This window comes from Temnothorax curvispinosus, unplaced genomic scaffold (assembly GCF_003070985.1).
Source record: "Temnothorax curvispinosus isolate PA1 unplaced genomic scaffold, ASM307098v1 QBEX01012454.1, whole genome shotgun sequence".
NCBI lineage: Eukaryota > Metazoa > Arthropoda > Insecta > Hymenoptera > Formicidae > Temnothorax > Temnothorax curvispinosus.
Window position 1 is genome coordinate 1,152,081 of NW_020222234.1, and position 25,499 is coordinate 1,177,579.

Below are 25,499 nucleotides of genomic sequence, written 5' to 3' on the forward strand. Positions count from 1 at the left end.
TAAGTTCGGTGCAACTTTGTGCTAGGCTGTGCCTCGCCTGACCTACCCGTCTCCACGGCACGAACATGGAAAAATATGTAAATATCGGGTCTCATCCATTATCCAACACGAAGGGAGCCCAGAGTAGGAAGAGGGCCCAAGACCGGAAGGTGCGACGACCCGAACGTGCGCCGCGGTTGTTTTAGCAACGCTGCGCGTAGGTAGGTATCGATTGCCACGGAGCCGTGAACTTCGAGCGATTGCTAAACGGCTGCCACTTCTTTACTACGTGACTTTACGGGCGATACGTTCTCGTTAGAGCATAAGCTGGCGCACGGTTAACCCTTTCGTAAACAAAGGCAAACACCCGTAAAGTTATGTTTTCCTTCACGGTGAAACATTTGGTTCGCTCTAATCACAAAGAGATCAATCAAGAGTATAACTTAATAAACTTTTGTTTAATGCAAAAATATATTATACGCGATTAATCGTAAGAAATAATCACTAGTAATTGTAGATGTAGAAAAAATAATGTTAAGTACTAGGAAAATAAAATAACATACGAATTATGATAACAGGAAATAATATTAATAAATCATAAAATCTTTATGTATAAGTGGAAATGGAGATTTCACTAGTCAGTTCCTTGTTCAATCCTTAATTGTTAATGTCGCGTTTTCGAATTGAAAGCAATTATGTAAAGAGAAATGACTCGGTCCAACTTAACACGGAGTCGGCTTAAATCGCGAAACAAACATCTGATACGGAAGAAATCGTTAAATAAAATCAACAGTGTACATACATACAGAAGGAAGGTGCAAAGAGGGCGGGGTACATTGAAGTAGGCGGATGCGGTATTCACAATCGATATCCGCCGTCTTATCGCGCGTGTCAAAACACGCCTTCGTTATCGCGCCTTAATTCGAAAGTGAATCGATTTTCCGGCCGAAAGATCACGTTGCACGCGAGGGGGAGAAACATGTCGCGTCGCACCGATAGGTTGATCGCGGTGCAATTTTTTCGTAGCGCAGTGAAAACGACGAGGGTGGGTACGATAGCTCGGCGGCTATCATCGCGTGGCATGCCGACGAATTAAATTTATTATTCGTCTAACGCGCGCGTTCACTGCCAGAATATCGCCCGCGGCCGGCTACGCGAGCCGGCCAGCACCGAGATATTATAATCGCCGTGACGACGTGATACGCAATTAATCCATCGCGCGTCAGCACTCGCACTCGCACTCACGTTCGCGTTCAGCGGCGCATATAATAATAACGCGTATCGACGTAGCGAGCGAGTGGATGCGCCAAGTCGTACCGCGGAGTGTACATGCACCACGGTGATATGATTAATGGCACCGCCTATCAGTGCGTGAACGTGGTAAAACGAAGACAAATAGCCGTGCCGGGGCACTTTAAACGGGCTCACCGCAGATCCATTTCCGCCGAAAACCCGCGCGCGCCGGAGAAGACGCGAGAAGATTACCTCGATTTCCCGCGGTCGCAACTCGAATCCCTCCTGGCGTACCAATGTGTAAAGAATATGTCAAAACGACTGAAAAATATTTTAGACTTCGAGTAGGTACGTCGAGAAATTCATGGTCAATTTTTTATCGGAAGACGTCGCTTCTCGCACTTTTTCCGATATTAAATTTTCCGGCAAGAGAGTTTTAAGTAAAATTTTGACTGAATTAAAATTTATTGAAAAGCTAAAGTTTATTATTCATAAAATTTAAATAATAAAATTCGATTTATATCTCCCATAATTTACCTATAATGTATCTTCTTTAGTTAATTACACAAATGCAATTTTATTATTTAGTTTTTATTTAGATAGAAATAAACGTGATATAAAGACTTAAGTTTATATTATTTTCAGTATTTCATATGTATGCAATATTTTTTTAGCTATTGACAGACGGTTGATGGCCGGAAAAGAGCAATTCGCAAGATCGTCGATATTAGCGTACGAGCGCACCTTTCTCGCATGTAAAACTTAATTTTAGAGAAGACCGATTTATGGAGGGAAATACGTTTCGCCGATAGTACATAATGTGAGAAAGAGAGAGTTGCCCCTCGCTAATGGTGCACCGTCCGCATCTGCTTTATCGTATTTTCCAATTGCCACATTAATGGACCGTATTATAATCAGCCGGGATGAACGTATAATTTGAGATCGCGAGTTATCGTCGATCTCGAAAGAGATATATTATTTATTATCAGGATTATCTCACGATATACTTATGCTGATGCTACATGTTCTACAGATTTTCATATAGAGGCTACATCTGTAATCGCATACCTCTCAGTTTTAAATTGATTCTTAAAAGTTAAGAACGCGGGTTTGCTTATTTATAGATCTTTGTCCAATAAAATAATATAATAATATTTGTGTAACTTTTCTCCCTAAGAGTTTTACAACCAATTTGCTCATTTTAATGCATTTTAATGTAAGAGGCATCCCAAGAAATTAATTTCAATTTGGATAAATTCGATGAAATTGAAAACAAAAAACAAATTAGGACGCAATAGGGTATTATAGGTAAATTGAAATTAATTCCAAAACTTAATCTGTCACCAAATTCATTCCCGCTCCTGAGATTATTCATTCGAGGCGTTATTTAAAAGCTCATCGTTCCCTAGCGGACGTTAACCTGATGAAAGAACGGTGCTCTCCATGCAAAAAGCTCGCACCGTCTCGTTTTAAACGGTACACGCCCCGCAAGCTTCGGGTCCCGCAAAGTGTTCATTTGGAAACTTTCGCGGGCGCGAAAGCCCGCAGAAACTTCGAACTTTCGCGGCGCGATGCGAGGCGAGGCGAGGCGAGGCGCGCCTTTCTATCTCACCCTTAGGCGACAGCGGGGGGCGAGAGCGGGGGCAGAAGAGACTCTGATTGACGACGGCGGACTTTTAATTACTCCACCGCAAGTCCCGGGGCACGTGGAAGCGAAAGATAAGCTTCCTCGCTCGAAATAAAACGAACGAACGGCGAACGGCGCTCCGGCGCGTAAGTTATGCCGCAAATTATGCAATTAAAAGTCTTGCGGACAGATGTGGGTCCCGCTTTTCGCGCGCGCCCCGTCTTTCGTACTATAACGACTTCCGTTGCGTGGCTACGGTTGCGGCGGATGCGTGTTGCCGACGAAAAACTCTTTTCGACAAATTCGCAACAAACGCCAGAATGGATTAGGTGTGTTGTGAAACAAAGGAAAGATGATTATAGCGCGCTACTTTGTATCGAAACACATTCGTATGAATAGATTATGTAAAACAACATCTGTATTGATTGTGTCATGAACTATTTTTAAAAACAAAGTGCATTCGTAATGCAAGTCAGTCCTATAATCAAAAGAGCAAAAAAGTTGATTATTTTTTAATTTAAATTTTGTTACAGTTGACATATTTTGCTGTGCTATCTGTAAATAACAACATTTATAGTCACAATTTATATATTTTTTTAGAGATATTCTCTTAATTTCTTTACCGAGTTTGCATCTTCTATTTGACTTTATTTGTTAATTTTTTTTGATAAATCGATAAACACGAACTTGTTACAATACGTGTATGCTATAATCCTAAAGCGAATGTTAAGAGAAGAAGACCGCTCATTTATGCTCATTAATTACTAAGTTAGCACATGCACTGGATGCACCACAAGCGTTTTAATCTGTCAGCAACAGAATATAAGATTATTACATGGCGAAAGGTGAAAGTCGCATGGAAAATCGCATTTCGCGCAAAATGATTACAGAAATGTTGAACTGGCGCTAAACGTCCAACCACTTCTCGCATACAACGATGTATATATTAGCGAACATATGGCGAATTCTCGAAACGCCCGTGAAATATGAGTCTTGATACGGTGTATGGCTCGCGCCGTACTAATCTCGTGCAATTTATATCAAGGTGCGATGTTACGTACGTTGCGAGGACTGTACTATGCAAGAGCAGCGCAAATTAAATTGTATACCACAGATTGCTATGAATCACTATTGACTCGCGTAGCGATATCTGATGAACAATAGCGCTTACGGTCCGCCGCGTCCGAGAGGAAAAGTTATTTCTTGTCTATTTGAACGTTTGTTTTCCCGATTACAACATCGCCATACGTTAAACAAGAAACAGACTACCGAAGCTACCTATATCAGTAAGTCTTGATACATTTAACCGAACTAGTGAGTTAACTACCCGGTGTATAAAATATATAGAAGCTAAATGAGCATAAATGCATCCTATAGTTTCAATTCGTCTTTGAAATAAAAAGTATATGTTAAAGCAAAAAATAATTAGCATATTGACTCTTTATCGACTCCTATAAGAATAACTCGTGTCAGAGTTCATTCATTCACACGCAGAGGATCTAAATATATATTTCCGACTGCGGAACTACACTGCAGATATAATTGAATCTCTTTCTCGGCGATTGCAGATATATGACACGCGTTGCAACCGGAACGAGGCGAATAAAAGGCCTCGCCAATCGATACGTAAATAGGTTAACCGCGCCATCGTTCGTCCTCCGTGAGTGCAGTCTTCAGCATACTATGTGCCTGTTGTGCGACTAATGGCCTATTCAAGTTGCCGGTTTAACGGAAATCGCACGGTCGATAGGGCCCTAAATGTCGACCCCGACCCATTACGGAACGACAGCGGCACGCACGCACACGCGTACGCATCCTTTCGCGTCTCACGCGCTATGTGAGAGATACATTCGGCCTTTGCGAGTGCCGCTCGGTCTAATGACACAGTTGGTGTTGCGATACGATGAGCGGAGATCGATGAGAATCTTCTTCACGAAGAGAAATCGGGAGTCAATGAGGTGGACTAAATGCTTGCTTGTTTAATTATAAAACATCCTCGACTACTCGTTTGAAGCCAATCGACTACTTGAAATTCAATGTATGCTCAGTAATCTTTTCAATATGTTATATTTATAAAATAGAATCAATTAGAAAGATTAATTGTAATATTTAAAGTGCTAAGTACGGCTCTAAAATGTTTATATTATCAGTAATTTCATATCTAATTTTCTTTTAATAATGATATTGTTATACGCAATATGCACTCAATATACAATGTAGACTTATATCAATAATATAATTTTATTAGAATAAATTATTTCTGGAAAATAAAAATCCTGTTTTATAACACATCCAAATTTTTAATGATTTTATCTCTCTTGTCATTTTTTCTCAACTGTTTATTGCATTATTACTCATAGAAGCATCTGTACATGGTTGTATGTTATATTGTATATGTAATGTGTAGATGCAATGTATACGAGTGTCCGCGGTATATATAGCTCGGGTCCGCTAAGCCCAAATGACTGTGCGGATCAGTCATCCCTGCGGGAATTTTGATTACGAAAAAGTTTCTAATTGCTTTCGCCATCTAATATGTCTCACTCGACTTTTATAAGCTTAATTTAATCTATTTTTATTGTGAGTTTTGTCCAGATTATATAGAGTTTATATGTTTCATTAAAATGCGCAAGGATAATTGTGATTAAAGTTAGCGTCAACTCTAATTTCTGTTTTAATTACATCAAAAAGTTCATATGACTGTATTTAATTTAAATTTTGTTACATTTTGCTGTGCAATCTGTAATTAAAAAATTTATAGTCAGTTTAAATTAACAACAATAATTATTGTATAAGATAACATTTTTATAACCATCATTATTTTCATCTTCATAGAAAAATTGTCCAAATTATTATGTAATATAACTTTCAAGATAGCTATAATTACGTAATATTATAAATTATAATTATCTTAAAAAATTATTATAACTTCATCGTGAAACGCGTATCTTCAATAAAACATTGTATATGAAATTTTGCGTCTGTAATATTTTTTCAAAATTCCCATAATCGTCCCTATATTATTGGTTTGTTGTTAGAATAAACATACGATTTAATACTTTCACAGGAATAGAAGCTCTGAAGTGGTAATATAGTACCGCAGGGAGTTGTATTGATATTTCTTGACGTGCCTGACCGGTCTAGGCAAACAATGATGTTCATAATGCTACAAACTGGTTTCAGCCAAGAAAGATAGCTAGCTGCCAATATAGGATACATCCCATGATCCTGAAAACGCTCCACCCATTCGTAGGGGAAGAAACGTTTGACGCGGCACAAAAACAAGTTATTATTTGGGCCCTATTCGTTCAGACCCATCTCCAAAAGAAGATGAACGAAGTTTATGAGCACGGTCAAAAATTAATTACCAGTTTCCCAACGTGTGTTATGTGACGTAATCTTCTCCGAACACACGTTGGAACGACAACAAATAAGTCAGACGTTAGACGCAATGTATGAAATATTGTAATTCTTTCGCCAAACTCATCAGTCTCATCAAAAACTCATGAAAATACAAATTTTCCTCTTATTAAGCAAACAGTCGGCGCCGGGATTGTAGTCACGTTGCCGCAACATCGCGGCGCGTTTGTGCCGCCAATGACCGCGGCAGCGTTGAATAATAGGTTCGCGACGCAGATTGATTCGAGTTGCGTGCAGCGAATGCAACGTGCATTCGTTCAACGTAGAAAAAAAAAATCGGTACTAATTTTCATAAATCAAATCGGGCTACGAATGAAATTTAATGCGCGGCGTGTTTCGCTTTTCGACTGATTTATCTCCCGACACGAGGAAATACACCGAGAAAAGCGGCACCGGCGCGGCGCAGCGCGGTGCGATCGAGACTCGATGAGTGCGAGAACACATAGAAAATCCCCGGCGCGTGGAAATCATCCGGCGATCGCGCAGCGGCGGTGTCGGCAAACGCGTATGTTACACTTTCTCCACCAACAGCCATGGATTCCACACGCCCACAACTGGGTCATTATTTCTCCAATTACAACTTTCGTTGCGCTTTCAGGACTTCATGAGAACTCGGGCTCGCAATGTCGCATAAATCCTCGATCAATTAGCCGCAAACTGCGCAACATAGATATAAAAGATTATCCCGTCAGGTAGAAACACACTTCGAAATATTTCCATATGCAGGAAGTACAGCCAACGAGGGGAAGGGGGGAATAGATAAGAAGAAGGAAAGTATGTGTACTTTGTGTACGAATGTCGGGTGCTGCCACTCTATCGGACATTGTCGCCCTGGCGTCGCGGTAATGGTATATCTGTCTGCCTTCCGCAGTCGGGGACGCAGGCATTAATGGGAAATCCGACAGGCCGTCGATAAACCGATTTTCGCACGATAAGACGTAATCGTGTATGTACACGGCGCGAATAATTTCGCTCGTACGCGTGCTGCAACGCGCCCGCGTCATTATGCGGCGTCGTTCGCGCATACGCGAGATAAATCCGAGATACTCAATCTTCTTGACAATCAATCAGAACGGGAACTACTGCTACGCTTTCACTGTGAGCGCCGTTCGGCTTCTTCGTCAGAATTCACTTCGCATATTCCTCGCTATTCAAGGCGCTTCCCCCGTCTATCACGCGGTCTATCTCCGACGAAAACGACGGGTCAATTACCGTTACTATTTGATTTTCCGCAACTTCTCTATATACGTTCGACCCGAATACCGACTGCTTTTAACTACCGCTTTTACTTCTTCATATGCTTGCATTAAATGACAAGATAATAAACAAGATAATAAACGATAAATCACACGGAGCTCCTAGAAAAGTTAGGGAGAAGGATTTACCACTCTCCAGTAAAAAGACACCGCAATATCGATCTAATTACTTCACTGATGATCTCAGGTTTACTACCGTATTATATCTCAACGTATGAAAATCTTCCTGAGTGTGCGCGTGGCACGGCGGCACGTTAAAGTGCTTATTACAAGGCGTGTAATGGGTTTCCGCGCGAGTCTCCCGCTCGACTCGCAGCACCGTTCCGCGGGCTCATGCGGGATAACGCGAGTCTCGGCAAGCGATCGGGAACGACAACCGTCCGACCAGAATACGAATGCGATGCCGCGTCGCGTCGCGTCGCGTCGCGCCGAGCCCGACTCCGTGCGAATTAAAGCGTGTATAATGAGTAGCCGAGGGTGCTGGCAATCGTTCAATTAATATCCGAACGCGGATTTCCGGCTGGAAAGTCGATATGTGCGCGTGTGCCGACCGTTTGAACAATAAAAAAGCTCCACATGTTTACGTGTTTACGAAGTATATCAGAACTCGTGCACTGTCTCCTAATTTCAACTACCGAAATTTAATTCAGCAATACTAATTAATTTTTAGTGATACCTGGACCAAAATAAAATCGAATCCCTGAGTTGCTGAAAATTTATCTTTAGAATTTCATCTTCGATCTTTTCTTTGAATTGTCACTACATCAGTGAGACACGTATACGCTTCGAATCATGTGTATATGTATGTGTATTACATACGGTTTACGCGAGATAAAAAAAACGCTCGAACACCACCGAGGATTAATTACAGCATATTAAAGGGGACTAAAAGCTACAAGTTAACTCCCGCGGCTGATCTGACCAGTTCGAAGCTACTCCGCTTACCGGAGGAGTTATGGTTACGGAGACAAGGCGAATTCCCGCCAGCGTTCTCAGTGATTAAACGATTCTAAATTATCGTCACACACCGTGTAGAGCACTTTTACGCATTTACGCGACACATTAGATGCCGCAATGCATCAAATGACCGCGCGCAAAGGCTGGATAATAATGATAATCGCGCGCGTTATTGCGGAGACACGGAGATAATCTTTTTCCGTCTTCTTCGGTGCGACGCAGAATTTATATACCGCCGCGCTCTGACTCGTCGTCGCTAGAATCGTGTCTTTTTTGGGGTACAACGACCGCATAGGCGGATTATGTGGTACGTTCCGCCTGAGATAACGACGTAAAGAGATACGATTACGAGCTTATGAAGTACGAGCACAGGCAAAAGGAAAGGGAGAACGGAAGAGCCCCGATGCCGGGGCGTTGGACGGATTAAATAGGGAATACATTGCATTCGTTTAGTTTACTTCAGTTTACCTCCGTTAGGGATAGAAAACTTGGCACACGTGTTAATCTTTGAACTACAATGTGCTTTAGTCAAAACGCGAAAATCATAAAAAAATTATATACAGCTTCATGTACATAGTTATCAGAAAATTTTATGAACATAACAATGTATAACCATAGACATATACGTCTATGTGTATAACACACCATATTACTTCTTTATCAGTCATTTCTCGTTATCATTATTTGAGTTTGAACGAAATTCAAATGTTTTTGTTTTCTAAAATAAAAAAGGATTTATTTGTTAATTTATGTAAATATTTTATAGATGTTTAAACTGCTTATCTATAATATAATTAATTTAAAATTATTCCTTTACATACTGCACATATTGCACGTATTCTTATAATAAGGTATGTACAAAGATAATCAAATGAGAATTAATTGAGATCTATTGATAAGGATAGTTCAATGTCCGTGATTATATATTGATATCCGATAAATGATAATATACCACAATATACCAGATATAGAACCTGAATACATAGATTACAAATTTTAGTGTCAGCTGATGTTATCTATGATATAATTCAAATATGTGAATAGCTTTTGAAATTGTGAACGAGAATTCATGATATATATCTATTAGAACTTTATGAAATAAATATTAATACTTGCAGGTTATTATAAATTATTCAGTGTGGATAACATCAAATAAATACAATATATTTAATATATAGATGTATATTTGTTGATATTAAACTTGCATGGTAAAGAATTTAGATAAAATGAAAGCCGATGATAAGCGATTAATATCGCGATCGATCGCGCGCGATAATTCTAATCACATACTTAAATCATATAAAAAATAACCCACTTTCGTATATGTGTATTTCGAATAAAATTGCGCTTTGTAACATTCCGAACAGACTATGAGTTTTTGCGAGAGGAGAAGACCAGACACCGTGATCCACACGAGATATTTCCAACACGCACACGCGTAACGTGCGTATACATCCGCAAGGGCCGGTAGGCACTTTTACGCCCACGACTTACGATCGGACGAGCTTTTACGTGTCGGTACTCGCTAGTACACAGATACCATGCAGTGACAGCGGAGACGGCGGCGACTGCTTAACAACCGAGAGAACAGGAAGCCACAGTGCGTACGTGCGTGCGTGAGTGCATGCGTGCAAACCGCAGAATTGTGCATACATTTATTCGCACACACAAGAGAACAGAAACGATTTTCTAGTAGAAAGAACAAACGGAAAAGCTTCGGAGAGCCGGAATTGCAGTTTCCACGCCCGCTTTCTCACAACAGATCTAACGGCTGCCAATCGATTTGCCGATTTACAGTAGCTACTTTCTCCGATTTCCAATTTGATCCTTCGCATTGTGGCGCGACAACAGCGAGGTATGATGTATCGCGTGCACAGGATTTTCCGCGCGTAATGGATCTCGCGAGACTACTATACGTAAATCGAGTTCTCGTTTCGAGGGAGGTACGGCTTAATTGAATTTCGTTGACCACGATCGTGCGGTGACATTGTGCTTCAGCTGCCCGCTTTCGATAATTACAATCTCGCGATTGCGTGCGCATTCTAATCGGGTACTATTATCTCTGAACCTGAACGCGGCTTTGTGTGTGTGTTACAATTATTCTACCTCACTTCCAAGTTGATTAAATTGGAAATGATGGCGCAATTAACAGTTATTGGTACAGATAAATTCCCTACAAACCGAGCTATATATACCGAATGGAACAGATACAATATTCTCTCCCTGCTTAAGAAGCGCAATTCACGGCTGAAGGATGCGCTGGAGGTGAAAGGCACGACGAGGCTGACTACCAATTAAATCGTACCTTCAAGAGGACCGCCGAGAGACTACAGATAACTCGCGTGCGGCTTGTCCAAGGCGGATTTCTCGACGCGGCTCTATGAGCTTACGAAGTAGCCGCGTGGTTTTTGCGGCGCCCGTAGTTTTATGAGGCTAATTTATTAGCCGCCCGGACATGGAACATCACGGAACCGTTCTTCGGGCGGTTCTATCCTACGCGCGAGCGCGCGCGCTCCCCGGGAAGCGCAAGAAACCGCTCAATCTTCGTTCCAATCTTCCTAAAGTACAAGTGCTTCGATCCCTGAGATTTCTCCGCGTTGCTTTCTTGCCGAGAAAAGCCGAATACGGCGGCGACGTCGATATCTCGAAGGCGGAACAGCCAACGTCATACATCGCAAAATAATCATAAATAATCATAAGTTATTATTTGCACTTTTTTAAATTCAATTTTTGAAAAATGTATAGCTTTATATTATTTCAATTTTATTTATTTTCGCACAACTGGACATATCTGCAATTATCATTGTAACTCAATAAAATTGTACCTATACATTATTCCACATAACCATAATTATTTTTATTATCTTCGTCATTACGTCATTATTTTAGTCTTGAATTAACACAATGCAACATTTTAAAGAAATTTATGTATATACGCTTCTGTACACAAAGCGCTATATAAAAAACATATAATGCAAAAAACGTAAAATGCGATTGATGGAAACAAGTTGTCGACCAATGTATCTTCCGCTTCCCGATTGTCGCGTTGTTGTCGTTACTATCTTCGCCGCTACCTTCGCGAAGCGATGACAACCGGCAGAGACTATCTTATCGCGATCTACTATCGAAGCGACGCGTACTTACGTGTTTTATAGCCACATTACTGTTTCGTGCGTGCACGCACAGTATGCGCAGCACCGCTGCCGCCACTGGCCGGATCCCCTTGGCAATTCGACGATGTGACCAAGGGTATCATTAGAAATTCGTCTCACTTTTTGCGCGGATCAACGCCGGAGGCAACAAACGATTATGCAATCCGTCGCCTTCCTGGCTTATGCAAAATAATGTCCACTCTATGAGTGGGCATTTCATTACTCTCATAATTATTACGTAAATTACCGAATAATTATGCGGCGTTCAATCGAGAACCTGAACTAATGATACAGGTCTCGATAACTGGATTAAAAAAAACGAAGTAGTATTATTGATCGGCCATTACATCTTCGCTTTAATTCATTTTTTCCTTCGGGAAATTATGTCGACATTTCTATGTAATTTTATGCAACTTCGCGTACCAAAGAAAGAAGTTTTATATAATTATTATTGTGCATTAACATTTTATAAAAAGTGTAGCAGTTGCTTCCATTAAAATGTATATAACGTATTAATTTTTAATGTAAGATATAAACGCAAAAGAAAAAATATTAATTAATAACAAATTAAAATCAAAGCCATACGGTTCAAGCTTAGATCTTTGACAGCCTTATATTAATTTCCCTGTGTGTGTATGTGTGTGTACACACACACACACGCGCGCGCGCGCCAAAATTAATATGAGGCTGTCAAAGATCTAAGCTTGGACCATATGGCTTTGATTCTAATTTGTTATTAATTAATATATTTTCTCTCTGTAAATATGTATTACATATATATATATGTAACATATATATATATATATATATAAGTGAATAATAAAAAATGCCTATCTTCTTGTTCATAAATCTCGGAGCAATCTCAGTACGTGATAATATCAGATTTTATAACAGAATTAAAAACCGATGTAAAAATTACTATAAATGAGCAAACTTTTGCTATAATTTTTGCCAAATCAAAATGAGACACTAATATATTGATGACTTCCAAACTCTTTACTCAACTCGTGAAATAAAATATCTACTAAAGTTATCAGTAAAAGTTAAAAGCGTCGATATAACGAAGTGAAGGCAAAATTCACACGGTATGGTATTACGGCGCAATAAGTACACTTGAAATACGTTCGAAAAATTCAACGTGGAAAAGTGGAAGCACCATAGGAGGTAACATCGCGCTCGAAATGATCGTGAAATCGTATTACCGCGCGATAGTGAACGCATGAGCCGGCGTTTCCCGTTTCTATTCGGCGGCGCCGAGCTATATGCATCCACGAGATTAAGGCAGAAGGAGATCAACGGATAGCATGGCGAAGATATATATTGGTGGTCTACACGAAGGTTGAGACCCTGGTCCGAACGGTTGAAAGTCGAGACCCGCAGCCTTCAATCATTGTCAATCGGTTCGGACGGAGCACCGTTATGGTGTCTTCGTGCTATCGTCCCCCATGGGATACACCTACCATTCTTTGACAACATTCCTACGTCGCTACGCAGTCCCGTTCTCCGCGAATATTTGCGAGGGCACATCGCCGAGTTCATTAGTGTCATGTATTGCATACATTACACTTTGCTGAGTCTTCTAAAGAACAAACGAAATTGCTGCACTTGTTTAAAAAATGATTATATAAATATCTTCTACCTAATTGAACAAGATCTTTTACGATGTGTAGCGTACGAGTATCATCGCTTCCAATTAAAAATTTGATACATAATACTTTGTCATATTGAACCAGCAAAGCTTTCGTGCGAATAAACATCAGTCATCATCAGAAGATATTGTTGCAAGAAATAGAAATGTTTCAAGTACTATGCGGGGATATCTAATTTAGTTTGGATACAGTCTTCTCGTTTTACGAGACTGAACGACGTTTGTGTCCTCACTTATAATCGTAGACATACAGACAGAGAAGAAGACGCGCGACACAGAATACTGCCGCTCGCTGAGATTGCTCCGCTCGTAACCGACATTGATAAGTAGGATAAGTAAGATCGGGGACTGGAGTACGAGAGCGCGGAGGATGTTTGGTCCAAGCAAATAGATTTTATGAGCCTGGCTGTTCGCGTATGTAACAGTTAGCTCGGACGAAGTGCCTCTCCGTGGCACATTTTCGCTCGGTGCAGAACGACGATAAAGCGCAAGCGGACGGATAAGAAAAAAAGTGACAAGAGAGAAAGAGGACGGACGGGCGAGATACGAGGTGTAAATATTCGTACAGGGCGCGCGTGGGCGCCTGCCCCCCTAGTAAAGATACTAGACTGACAATGCAGGTGCGCGTCCAGGGCGAGAAATCTTTTTTGCGCCATCTTAAAAAATATCACCTGCAAGAGCATGTGCTCTATCATATTATCGAATTGTTCAGCTTATCGTTCCTTAGCTGCACGAGTAATATAGAACAGCAGCCGGCCGAGCAGTTTGCGAATTCTAAATCTTGTATAATCCGCTCTTACGTTTACTTTCTCATTTCTCGCGTGTTTGCTGTAGACTGTATGCCTCGCCGATAAATCGTGCGCAAATTTACCTCGCGTGAACGAGAAAGAAAAAGAACGAAATTGTAATCTATTCTTATTATACTCTTCACCGAAATCACAAGCTATTACGAAATCTCATTTTTAATACATATTAGAGAAACTTTAGAGGAATACACACGAGTTGCTGTTGAAAATTTATGTGTTTGTATTCCGAATCAATTTGGCTGAAGTACCAGCCGCATTGTTACGCAAATCGCCATGGCGTGGTTTATGTGACGTTATCTTATCGCGCGCAATAGAACAAACCGCGCACACTTTGAGTAGCAATCTCGTGCTAATGACGACGAGTTCAATTAAATTTAAACGATGGCTGAAACGACTGTCGGTGATCCAGCCCTCAAAGCGACATAACGAAAAAAACAACCCCGCCTTTAATATCTGTTCTCGCGGGCAACCCTTTACCCTCGAGAGAGCGAAAGGAGCACGTGGCCTACACGTGTTTAATTTCGGATTACGAGGGTACGGGATGTCTCGAGAGAGTATTCGCAGACGCACCCAACCGATTTCTTAAATCCGTGAGTGCGTTAATTAAGACCCCTCGAAAAGGGTTAAGGCAATTAAGAGAATAATCTTTCAAATAATCTAAATTTCAGCCACAGTGCATCATCCACAATTTGATCGAGAAGTTCTATTATATGCTTTATTCCTTGAATTTAAACAATTACTCAACAAAAATATTTAAGAAGATTAATAGATTACTATAAAAAAATGTATACATTAATATAATATAATATACCACTATATTCTCTTTATTTTCATAACTAAACTATATTAAAATAATTCAACTAGACTAAATAAAGCACCTTGTGAGCAAAATTGCACGAATGATAGGCCTCTCCATCTAATTTTACGACCCTCGATACCCGTAGTATTTTAAAAAGCAGAGTAACTGGAACTTTGTAATCATACTCACAAACAGGATCGCAGATATCTAACCGTACATGGAGAGCATGCGCCTGATTACTTTAATTGCTTCGCAGAATTATCTATCTGTGTAAGCAGCTTTCTTTAATTGCGTTCTTTTTTCATCGTACTGTGAACGTTTCAGGATAATACACTAATGGCACAATCATCACGTTATAAAGAAACTCACCGTTTCGGAGGCGGCGACATTCTTGACTTCCGCTAGCAGCGTTGCAGCAGGTGAGAGATAAGTCCGCACGAAATTTTCCAAGTTGCCATGATAAGCGCAAACTAGGATATCCCGTGCTTGTCTTATCAGAAGTTCCATAACACTGTCGCCATAAATCGGTCCGAGCAAATTCCGGACCAGGGAAGCGAAGTCTCCACGATTCTGTAGCACAGTAAAATGATTTCGCTGACTTTTGTACGAAAACTAATTTCAAGATTGCAATTGCGCGATAAACAATTAATTTTTGTCGCACATACGGATACAGCTGAACACCTTTGAAGAGCGTGAACACATATCGTACGTGAGACAATTATAATGTAAGAAATAGAGAGAAATTTCTTTCAATCAAGAATCTTTTCATAAATCTAATGTAAAAATTACCACGGCTCATTTTGTGGGCTACACACCGCAACATTAATCACACGTTTTCAACACATGTCCAGACACCGGAAGCAATCGAGACGGAAGGGATCGAGCAGTTTCGCGGATCTATTCACATCGCTACGGAATCACGGCGGCCACACGCAAAATCTGTTACTGGCAGTTATCCCCCTCGACGCGAGGGTAAACAAGGGGAATGTGATTTGGGCTCTGTGACAAAAGCTGGCAGAATCTCTGACCAGGGGTGCAGCAACACCCACGGGAGAGAAACGTCAATATTCCTCCCGAGCGCATCGCTTAAACCAATACCGGTTAGAACATTATTTCTGAAGCGCATCTGTGCAAAATCGTATCAGCTGCGTATAGTGCTTGATATCCTTAACTTGCCAATGCAAACAGCGTGAAATAAACCAATAGCTTTTGGACACTCTCGTGGTTATATATAATGTAACAATAGTTTATTATAAATTCTGGCAATGTCTGAATGGACTATATGATAACAAATGCTTATCCTTAATTGCTTATGTTTTTATAAAAAATGTTTTTCTCATCTCTTTTTTTTCCAAAAAATTACTTAAAAATTTAATCCATTATTAAATCAATTTTTGAATTACTTTAACAAGTAATGAGATCTCTTTTCTTCCGTATCGTGCATTTTGAAAATAGTTATCTTCAATTACCTATTTATCTAATATTTATCTAATATTATATACCATAACAATACATTTACATATTTAACTTTTCAAGACTCCAAAATGTTCGATAATTCGATAAGATCGATATAATTCCGGCGCAACCTAGAACTCCATAAATAGATACACGTTTCGAACGAAATTCCAATTTAAACGACCAATTCTTCGCATACCTCCGATAAAAGCGACGCAATCTCTTTTGCGAAACGTCGATATTGCGCCATTGGCGCAATTTGCCCTAGCTTTCCCATCGAGATTCGAATACCAACGTGAACAAGTGGCTGTGTCGTCTTGCGCCCGATGTGGGTGCATTATATCGAGCCGCATCACCGCCTCGGAGTGCATAAACATTGAGGTTTAGCGAGGGCATACGAGAAACGGGGGAGGAGGGGAAAACGACGCGCGGTGTAACCATTATATGTGCGCCCGATCGCCCACGTATTTCCGCCCTCATGGTGCGTGCGGATGGTCGACCGCAACGCGATCGGCGGAGTGTTGAGAGCGCGCGAGACTTGTCTTTTCGGAGAAACGCACACCACCGTCGAGGGTTTCACGTGGGATCTGGGTGATCGAGAGCGAAACCGGATGTGGCGAGTATGTGCGACGCATACAAAAAATGCGACTATACAGTGTACGCGACTACGACCGCGTATATAGTGCTCTTAACAATGTTCTTTATTGAAATTCAAGTAAAATTTACTTCGGCAAAACTGTATTCTAAACCTCATTTATTAAAATAATTAATATTAAAAATTAAGGAATTGGCAAAAAGATGGAATTTCAAAAAGCATTTGCTTAAAATTAGGCTTAAAATTAGTTGATCAATAAATGAATGATGAATTAATAAATAATTTTCTGAGATATTTTCTGTACATGTACAATAATTTGAATATCATTTTTAATATAAAAAATGTATCATAAATGTTGATCTACAAAATTTATACATTGTGAGATTTAGATCAGATCATGCAAGAGATATTCATAAAATTAAAGTTTTAAAAACAAAAACTAAATAATATTTTAGCAATAAAAAATATTATTATATGTATTATTTCGCGTTAGTATATCATAAATAAAAAAAATCACTATCTGGGGTTATAATTACTTCGGGAAGAAATACTATCGATAATTCTTGTTCTGTCACGTAGTGCCATCCCACGGGGTGTGCCGATCATAATAACAGGCCGACACGAGTCAGTACCAATATTTGACCACCTGAAATTTATGGGAAAAGGGTAAGTCGGCATTGTGCATAAAGGGCTCGTTAGGGGAGGCGCGCATCTCCCGCAGGGGATTCGTAGGGATGAAAACGGACACGTAGTCTGGGCTGTCTGGGTCCGCATATAAATTAACCGCGATTCACGTGGCGGCGGTTTTAATCATCTACCTTATGGGCACATGTTGTTTATTAATGTATTTACTCGTATGAATAGACAAACTGTGATTTACTATCACATATTCACGTGTCAATGCGAAGCGGTCTACAATGAGTGAAGGGTTTAACGTCTTTTCTCGAAGAATAGAATCCACACAGAGCAGGAAAACTACTACAATAAAACTAAAATTTTATAATATATATATATATCTGCTCCCATAAATCTCTATAAATTATTCAAAAATTATATGTCAGAAGACTATATTGTAAAAATAATAATTGTAATTAATTATCAGTAAATTATTTTATTTTTATTATTAGAAACAGAAATTTAATGGATTCCTTTCGAAACTATTGAGAAACATACATTTAAAAACCAAACGTAAAGCATCTTATTTTGTATGTAATATGTACATCGTGCAAAAGTATAAAAAAGAGATCAAGAATTAATAAATCCAACAACAAAAATGCATCTTTCCGCGTTATGTCAAGCACTATGTCAGAGATATTTGTTCCCTATGCTTTGTGTGCACTTGAGCCAATGCGATGAAAGATAAAGCGTTTCGTCCGTGAAATTAGAATCACGCTTTTACACCGAGGTAGGTCTTGATTAGTCTCTTTGTTTAGTAGCCCGCCTTGCATAATAGCGCCACTGCTCGTGAGCTCATCGCGGCAATTTGCATTTTGATCGACGGAATCTCATTTCACAGCTGCAAAGCTATATATGGGAGACTTTAGGCAAGAATATTTTAAAATACAGATCGGGGTTGAAGAGAAGAAATGAAAAACGAAATAATATGCACCAATGAATTAAACAAGCATTGTAGAATTTCAAAAACAATATAGAAGGATTTTAGAATAATAATATAAATAAAAGTATATATTATAAAATGTAAATAATGTAATGTAAATAAAAATTACTTTGATTAAATTTTGTGGAAATTTACATCGAATGTAATAAAAATAAAACAATAAAGATTTTTCAAATATTTAAAAATTTCTAATTAAAGTATTTTTAAACTTCTAATTAAATTCGATTTATCACATAATGCTCGACATGAAATTCAGAATCATAAAAGACTACACTTTGGAAATATAAAAAAATGCATATAACAATGATAATAAAAAATCAAGATTAAGCATATTAATTATATCTAAGTTTTATGTAGGTATATGTTACCAAGGGGATTTCTGATGGGAATAGTGCTAAAATGAATAGGTAATGCGACAGTTGATTAAATTTTGACGTAGTTAAGCGTATTTAGTCTGTGAAAGGGTCCGTGACTATTCTCCCTAGAATATTGATCAAGTCTCTCAGTTCCCCATTACATTACGCGTGTCGAATTTCAAATTAACCCAGACGCATGTCAAATTCGTCTCGTGCACACGCTTACAGCGCGTTTACTTGTTTAGTCAGCTTCCAAATTTCCCACCGTTTTGCGTACCCATCCCCGATCCCCGATGATCTATTGCAAGAGGATTTGTTGCTCAAACACACGCCTTGGAAAAAAAAACTTTTCAACATATATGTTCTTTAAGACGTATTATAGAGGATATATTTGAAATTTATACATTGCATGACATTAAAGTCTCTTTTGTTAGAATGTTACAAATCAGAAATTACTACACTCCTTCGAACATGTTAAATTAATTCGCAACGCGAAACCATTGCGGTACTTTACGTACCCAAAGATTCAACCAGGATTAAGAAAGTGGTACATGCATGTTACGAAATATTAAGAACCGCCTGGCGTGGGGCAACTCTCGACGATATTTTCTCGACCGTGTCTGTCGACCGCCCATACAGCCAGCCATGTATTCCCGCGAGCGCGGTATACGCGCCGCGACGCGACGTCCCGATAATTATCGAAAAATGCGCGAGGGGGTCGGCCGTCATTAATTAAATAGCCGCACGAATACGGGGGAAACCTATCGGAAGCGAAGCGGCTGCGCGCCGTTACACAATACACCAGAAGCAACCGCAATATCCATCAATGCTACGCTCTGTTCGGAGCCACGGATAATGCAACGGACCACCGTTGCGAGCCGTTAGAGAGAGATTCGCGAAAGGGAGGCTGAGTCCGCGCGAGAGAGAGACGGAGAAAAGGGAGAGAAAGAGAAGAAGCTGGGAGAGGTACGCAGCATGGAAACGGGCATTAATCAATCCGCGCACGTGGAAAGCAGCGGCGGTTTAGCGGGACGGAGCGGTGCCTCACTTGGCTTAATAAAGTTGCAAATCGTTTCTGCGCATGTACACGTGATTAGACGCGTGACACGCGTTACGCTATCCGCGTGCATATCTATAAGAAGACCGTTTACGCCCGTTTAAAAAGCACCACGTGTCTGTCCGTCACGTTCTCCATCGTAGCAACATTCTCTCCATACGAGTGTACCGTGATACGTGAAACGCCTCTTGGTACTTCTTAAATGTCCGCCAATTAAAAGATCGGCCTACTGCGCGTCATAAAAGTAGATAAGGAGCTTGATATGATCATTTCTCGGATTAGACTTTAACATCGAACGATTTATTCACATATATTCGCAATTTTTTCGCAATTTATCGCGCGATTTTCAGCAATTTAAAGTGTTATAACTGTAATTGTGCAACAATAATTTAATTTAATGCATCTTGTGATTCAGATTACAAGGATAAACGTTAATGTGCTTATCGTATATATAAAATACCAAACAATATAACTCATTATTTATAAAGATTAGATTTAGAAGCAGCACTAATACCGTCGCCTTGCCTATCGATAATGTAACTTTCCTTCCTTTTATATATATATTTCTAGTTTCTATGCACATACGTCACATGTTATTGCAAGTTTTTATTATTACGAATTTTTACGGTTTGAAATGTTATCCCAATTTCCAAGTTTTGTTTCGTACAACAGAAGAAGCATGAGATTGAAGGATGAATTAGCATATCAAGTGCTTTCATGATCCGACATACCTACATCGTACTCGCTGCGATCGAACTGCTCGAGGACATCGTCCAAAGTGCATCAACCGCATCGAAGTTTACATTCTGACACGTACATTAATCATTGCCAAGTAGGACAGAAAATCATAATCACGCGGAAACAAAACGCACGTAAAACTTGTGCTATAATTATAGTAGGTATGTCTTCCATTGAAAGTTTATAATAGAAGTTAAAATTGCACATTACGTATTATTTGTACTTTCTCGTACAAGATGAATCAGAACTTCTAGAGACACAGGGACGTTCTAAAAGATAGCTAATTGTGAAGAAAAGATATCAAAAATATTTCTTTCGTCTCCTCTTACAAGAGAAGCGCATTATTTTCTCATCAAAATATTTATAAATGCGAGAAATCCGTGCTTCGAGGAAGAAATCAATTAATTAATCCTCGTATAAATCACGAGGAAATGTCATCGTGCGCAAGCACCGTTATTAGCGAAACCGAGAAATCCGTGAGTTAACTTCTCGTAATAGCGACCGCGCGACGAAAGATTAGTCGCTGCCACGGGTCGCGGCGACGGGTCACGGCTGCCACGGAACCCTGTATATAGGACGATGACGTCACCGTGGGTTACCTACGAGAGCGAAGTGTGTATAAAATGCATCCGGTGGGTGTGTCGCTCCCATACCCTTTGTGACTCCGGCTGGCGCTAGGAGCGACGAGGCCGCTATTACAAACGCCGCCGTTTAACCGCGGCACGAAAGGGAAGGTAATCGTGCGCGCACCGTCGCGCGCGACTGGATCCCATTTTGTCAGCTTTAAATTCTAAGCTTGCCTGGGATCGAAACCGCAATTCTATCTTCGAGACAGATTCTGCCTCTTTTGCCTTTCGAGAAATCTAACGAAAAAAAGAAAAACAAGGAGGAATTCTTGCGAGACGGATTGAAATGTCAGGTTCATGCATCTGTCAGTTTTATCCTGAGGCAATTTCTTTGGTTTAATATGATCAGAACTATTTATTTGATCAATCAAGAATGACGCTATTAAAAATAAAACCAAAGCTCTACATAGTTTATGAATTTCTATAAAATGATATACCCCACACAGTTTCACATGCACACGCGATATATTCGTAGGAGTGAAGGAAGAAAGGAATGAGACCGAGAGAACTAATCGCGAGCGGAGTAGGCGCTTTAATTCCCGTAATTGCACGCTTAATTTGCGTTACACGCTAAATCGCGTGACGCTAAAGAATAGAGGAAACGATCTCGGATCGCGCGTCGGCAGCGCACAGTAACTTCCTGAAGATCGATTCTTCGGTGCCCGCGTTCGCCATATGTGTGTGCGCGAGAGAGAAATTTACTCTCGAGTTAAAAATACTTTCGGGAAGTTTTTACCCGTAGACGCGCACGCTCGTAGAAACAGCAATTTAAGCGACTACCAGCATGCATCAGATCTCTTTCTCTCTTTTTCTCTCTCTCTCTCTCTCTCTCTCTCTCTCTTCTTTCCCGTCAAATGCTATTTATTAATTAACATTTAATAATAATAGTCGGCAATACGATCTATTACAAGTCGACAATAATAATGGATATTCCATTCGCGTTAGCAAAGTCAAAAATCTGTGTACAAAAGATGTAAGCAAGGAAGTACGCTAAACGAGAACAAAGAATCCTGCACTCAGGTTTAAAAAGTATCGAGGACTTGAGTTCATAATCGTGTTTGCACCTTTATTTGCTCGAAAGTAATTCCACGGTAGCAGCAAATAATCATGCATACTCGCGTATACTTGCCTTTCGAAATAAATAGGGGAAAGTCAAATAACGTCCAATAACGAACGATAATAATGGAGATGTGACAGATCGCGGATCGAGACGCTCATTTATAAATCCTTGTCGTTCAACTCTCTCCGACTGTTTGAAAAATTCAGGAAGTTATTCGCGCGAATTGGATTGACATTCTCGACAAAACCCGTTCTTTACAGAAAGAAATATCTCGCGAGACTTAAGGGGATGCTGGAGCCGTAGCCGAACTCGATCGGCGTCGGTAAAGAAGACCGGCGAACTATATCTGTCCTTGTATAAACAAAGATATAGACAAGGATAGCACGCTACATTGCACGCACACATACGCATGATGCACACCGGCATTATACTTTTATATTACGCTTCCAAATCTTGATTTGGGGGGTTTATCGATGTTTTTCTTGTTGTGCAATTCGGGGAAACTTGTTTTCGCGTTCGTACCAATGGTATATCTCTTATATGAAATACATCTTGTGACGAGCTGACAGCTCGCCGCAACTCAAGACGCCATATTGGGATAAGAGTAGGATAAGGAAATCTGTACTTCCGTAATTTTTTCTCGTTTTCTATATAAAATCGGAGTTTCCCCGAATCATTAATGTATGTACTGCAATTCTGGAGAAGGATTTTTAATTCTGTCAAATTAATACGACGCTACGTGCCGACAAAAAATGCCGGTAAAACAGACGGCTCCAGCATCCCCTTAATGACAGTGATTTGACCATGCGCGTTTCGCGATACTGACGAGTGTACCATTTGTTTCTAGTATGATTCATGTGAAAAGCGGCGACAAAGAGTACCGCAGCGACGTGAAGAACGTCGAAAGAAAGCTCGTTACCGACAAGGAGAGTGTTCGTAGTATACTAATTAGTACTAATAAATACTAATCGAGTGAGTCACGTATAATTGCCGTTCGTGTTATCCGACTGTAAAGCGAACGGTACTTTGCATGCGAACGAGCTTGCCCTCGTCCACGCCTCGCGCCGAAAAGTCGATTTCGTTACACCAACGCCACGATAATTTCTCCATTCCCTTAAATCGCACCGTTTTCGAAACCGCGTCGATTAACCGGGAATCAAGCGCACCGGCAATAGTTACATAACAGAAAATTCTACCGCGACAATGGGCCGTGTCGCAAAACAAATATAACCGAGGGAAACGACCCGTCGAAATTGTGCGATGGAGTATGTTAAGCCATGTACATACGAATCGTCAACGTTAAAAAAATGTTATACATTAATTGCTTTTATCACGCGGCACTCTTTTATCTCATAGAATATTCATTTCATCTAACAACGAGTCTGTGCTATAGATAAATAATAACGGTTATCACACAGATAACAGATTATCACCTTGTATTCTTGTACCCTAAGGGTACCAGATAAGAATGACAAATAAAAACTGGACTACATGAATAGAGCATACGAAAAGTTCATATAAAGGAAAATAAGGATAGGAAGAGCCAGGGATTCCGTTAAGTTCGCTATTTTCCACGAGCAGATTACTTCGACTACTTCACCCGTGCGAAGGCAAAGTAAACTTGTCCGCTTAAAAGAAGAGAAAAGGGAGAGACTTTCACCTCGGCCACGGCCTCGCGCGCGCGCGCGCGCTTAGCACGACGATCACGAAGGATTTACTCTCGTACATGAAGGAGAGGATGAATCCCTTGGCGCGCGAGCGGCGGGCAGCTCTTCAAACGGAACAGCACGCGGAATGAAATCCCTCTTCTACCGGCGCGCGGACCGACTCGGCTCAGCTCGGCGCGGCGCGGCGCACGGAAACGTCCCTCCTGGCGACTCGTAGGTGGAAACTCGAGTCCCGTGCTCGTACCGATCGACCACAGGAGCAACCACCTCTTGAGTGGCATGAGAGGCGAGTGCACCGTGTTCGCTCGTCCGCTCTCGCTCTCGCTCTCTTTCTCCGTCTCTCTCTCCCTTTCTCGCTCTATCTCTCCGCTTCTTTCTATCTTCTCGGCTTTTTCCGCTTACTCGGGCTGCTTTTATTAACCCTGAACCAACCGTACACGCTTCTGGCAGCGACGATACTGCAAATATTTGTCCACCGATTCTACGCCGTTCACAGGCGGCGGAGAGGAAGCGGAAAGGTCGCTGCCCTTCGTCGACAGTCGCGATGGGAATTATTATGAAGCTGTACGGAATGGTCCACCACAAAAGCAGAAAAATGTCAATTGTCGTCAAAACTTCCGGTTATGCAAAAAATTATCTTCTTCACACATCAAACATTGGGTACCTAAACATTGTGTATTTTCCTCAATAATACAAATCTAAAGATATTTATTACATAATAATTCACCCTGTAATAGACTAAATAACGAAACATTAACTCAGCTGAAAATCAGAACGGGATATTTTGTACTAAAATGTCTTCGTTTCTCAAGTAGATTAATCAGATTTCACCGCAAAAACCTCATCAGGCTCCAGAGTGCAACGTTACCTTAAATTACCGGTGTAATATCCGTGGACAGTTACGACAAAAATCGTGATTCAGTTTTAAGGTGCGATTAGGCCTAAAACGTGACTGCCAATCGCTGAGATATTAGGCTGACTTCTAGAGAAAGACAAAAAATGGCAGCAATGATTAGCAATAATTTCCCGATAATCATAGTAGTTTCGTCTTACGAAATTTATGCTTATGAGTGAATCACGACACTCAGTTGCGACAGAAAGATCATCTTTCGTTAGGATTGCTTTGTCATAAGAGCAACAATCACTTTTGTGTGTGGCAAGAACACTTTGATGAAGTCGAATTACTCTTCCCTGACAATCTCGATCGCCTCGATCGTCTCGATCGTCTCGATCATCTCGATCAAAATTCAACACAAGAAATTCATCAACTGCACATTACAACTTTCCCTGTCCAAACGCTTCCGCGTCGACGAGAAAGTTAACACCATCGATGATTCTAATCGCGATATCTTTTCAATATTTTTACCGAACAAAAACATATTACAAATATTTTGTACCACTGTATTCATCTCTCATCTTTGTATTAAGATTGAGATGTTATTAGCTTCCC

General features: G+C 40.4%; 1 protein-coding gene across 3 annotated transcripts in view; it reads right to left on the reverse strand.

Moving 5' to 3' along the window:
• Nucleotides 1-25,499, reverse strand: part of LOC112462483 — a 291,597-nt gene that overhangs the window by 225,321 nt on the left and 40,777 nt on the right. For all 3 annotated transcript variants that reach the window (XM_025028281.1, XM_025028283.1, XM_025028282.1), the window contains exon 3: nucleotides 15,247-15,447. In XM_025028281.1, coding sequence (XP_024884049.1) covers nucleotides 15,247-15,447 — 201 coding nt within the window. The remainder of the gene's footprint in view (nucleotides 1-15,246; nucleotides 15,448-25,499) is intronic.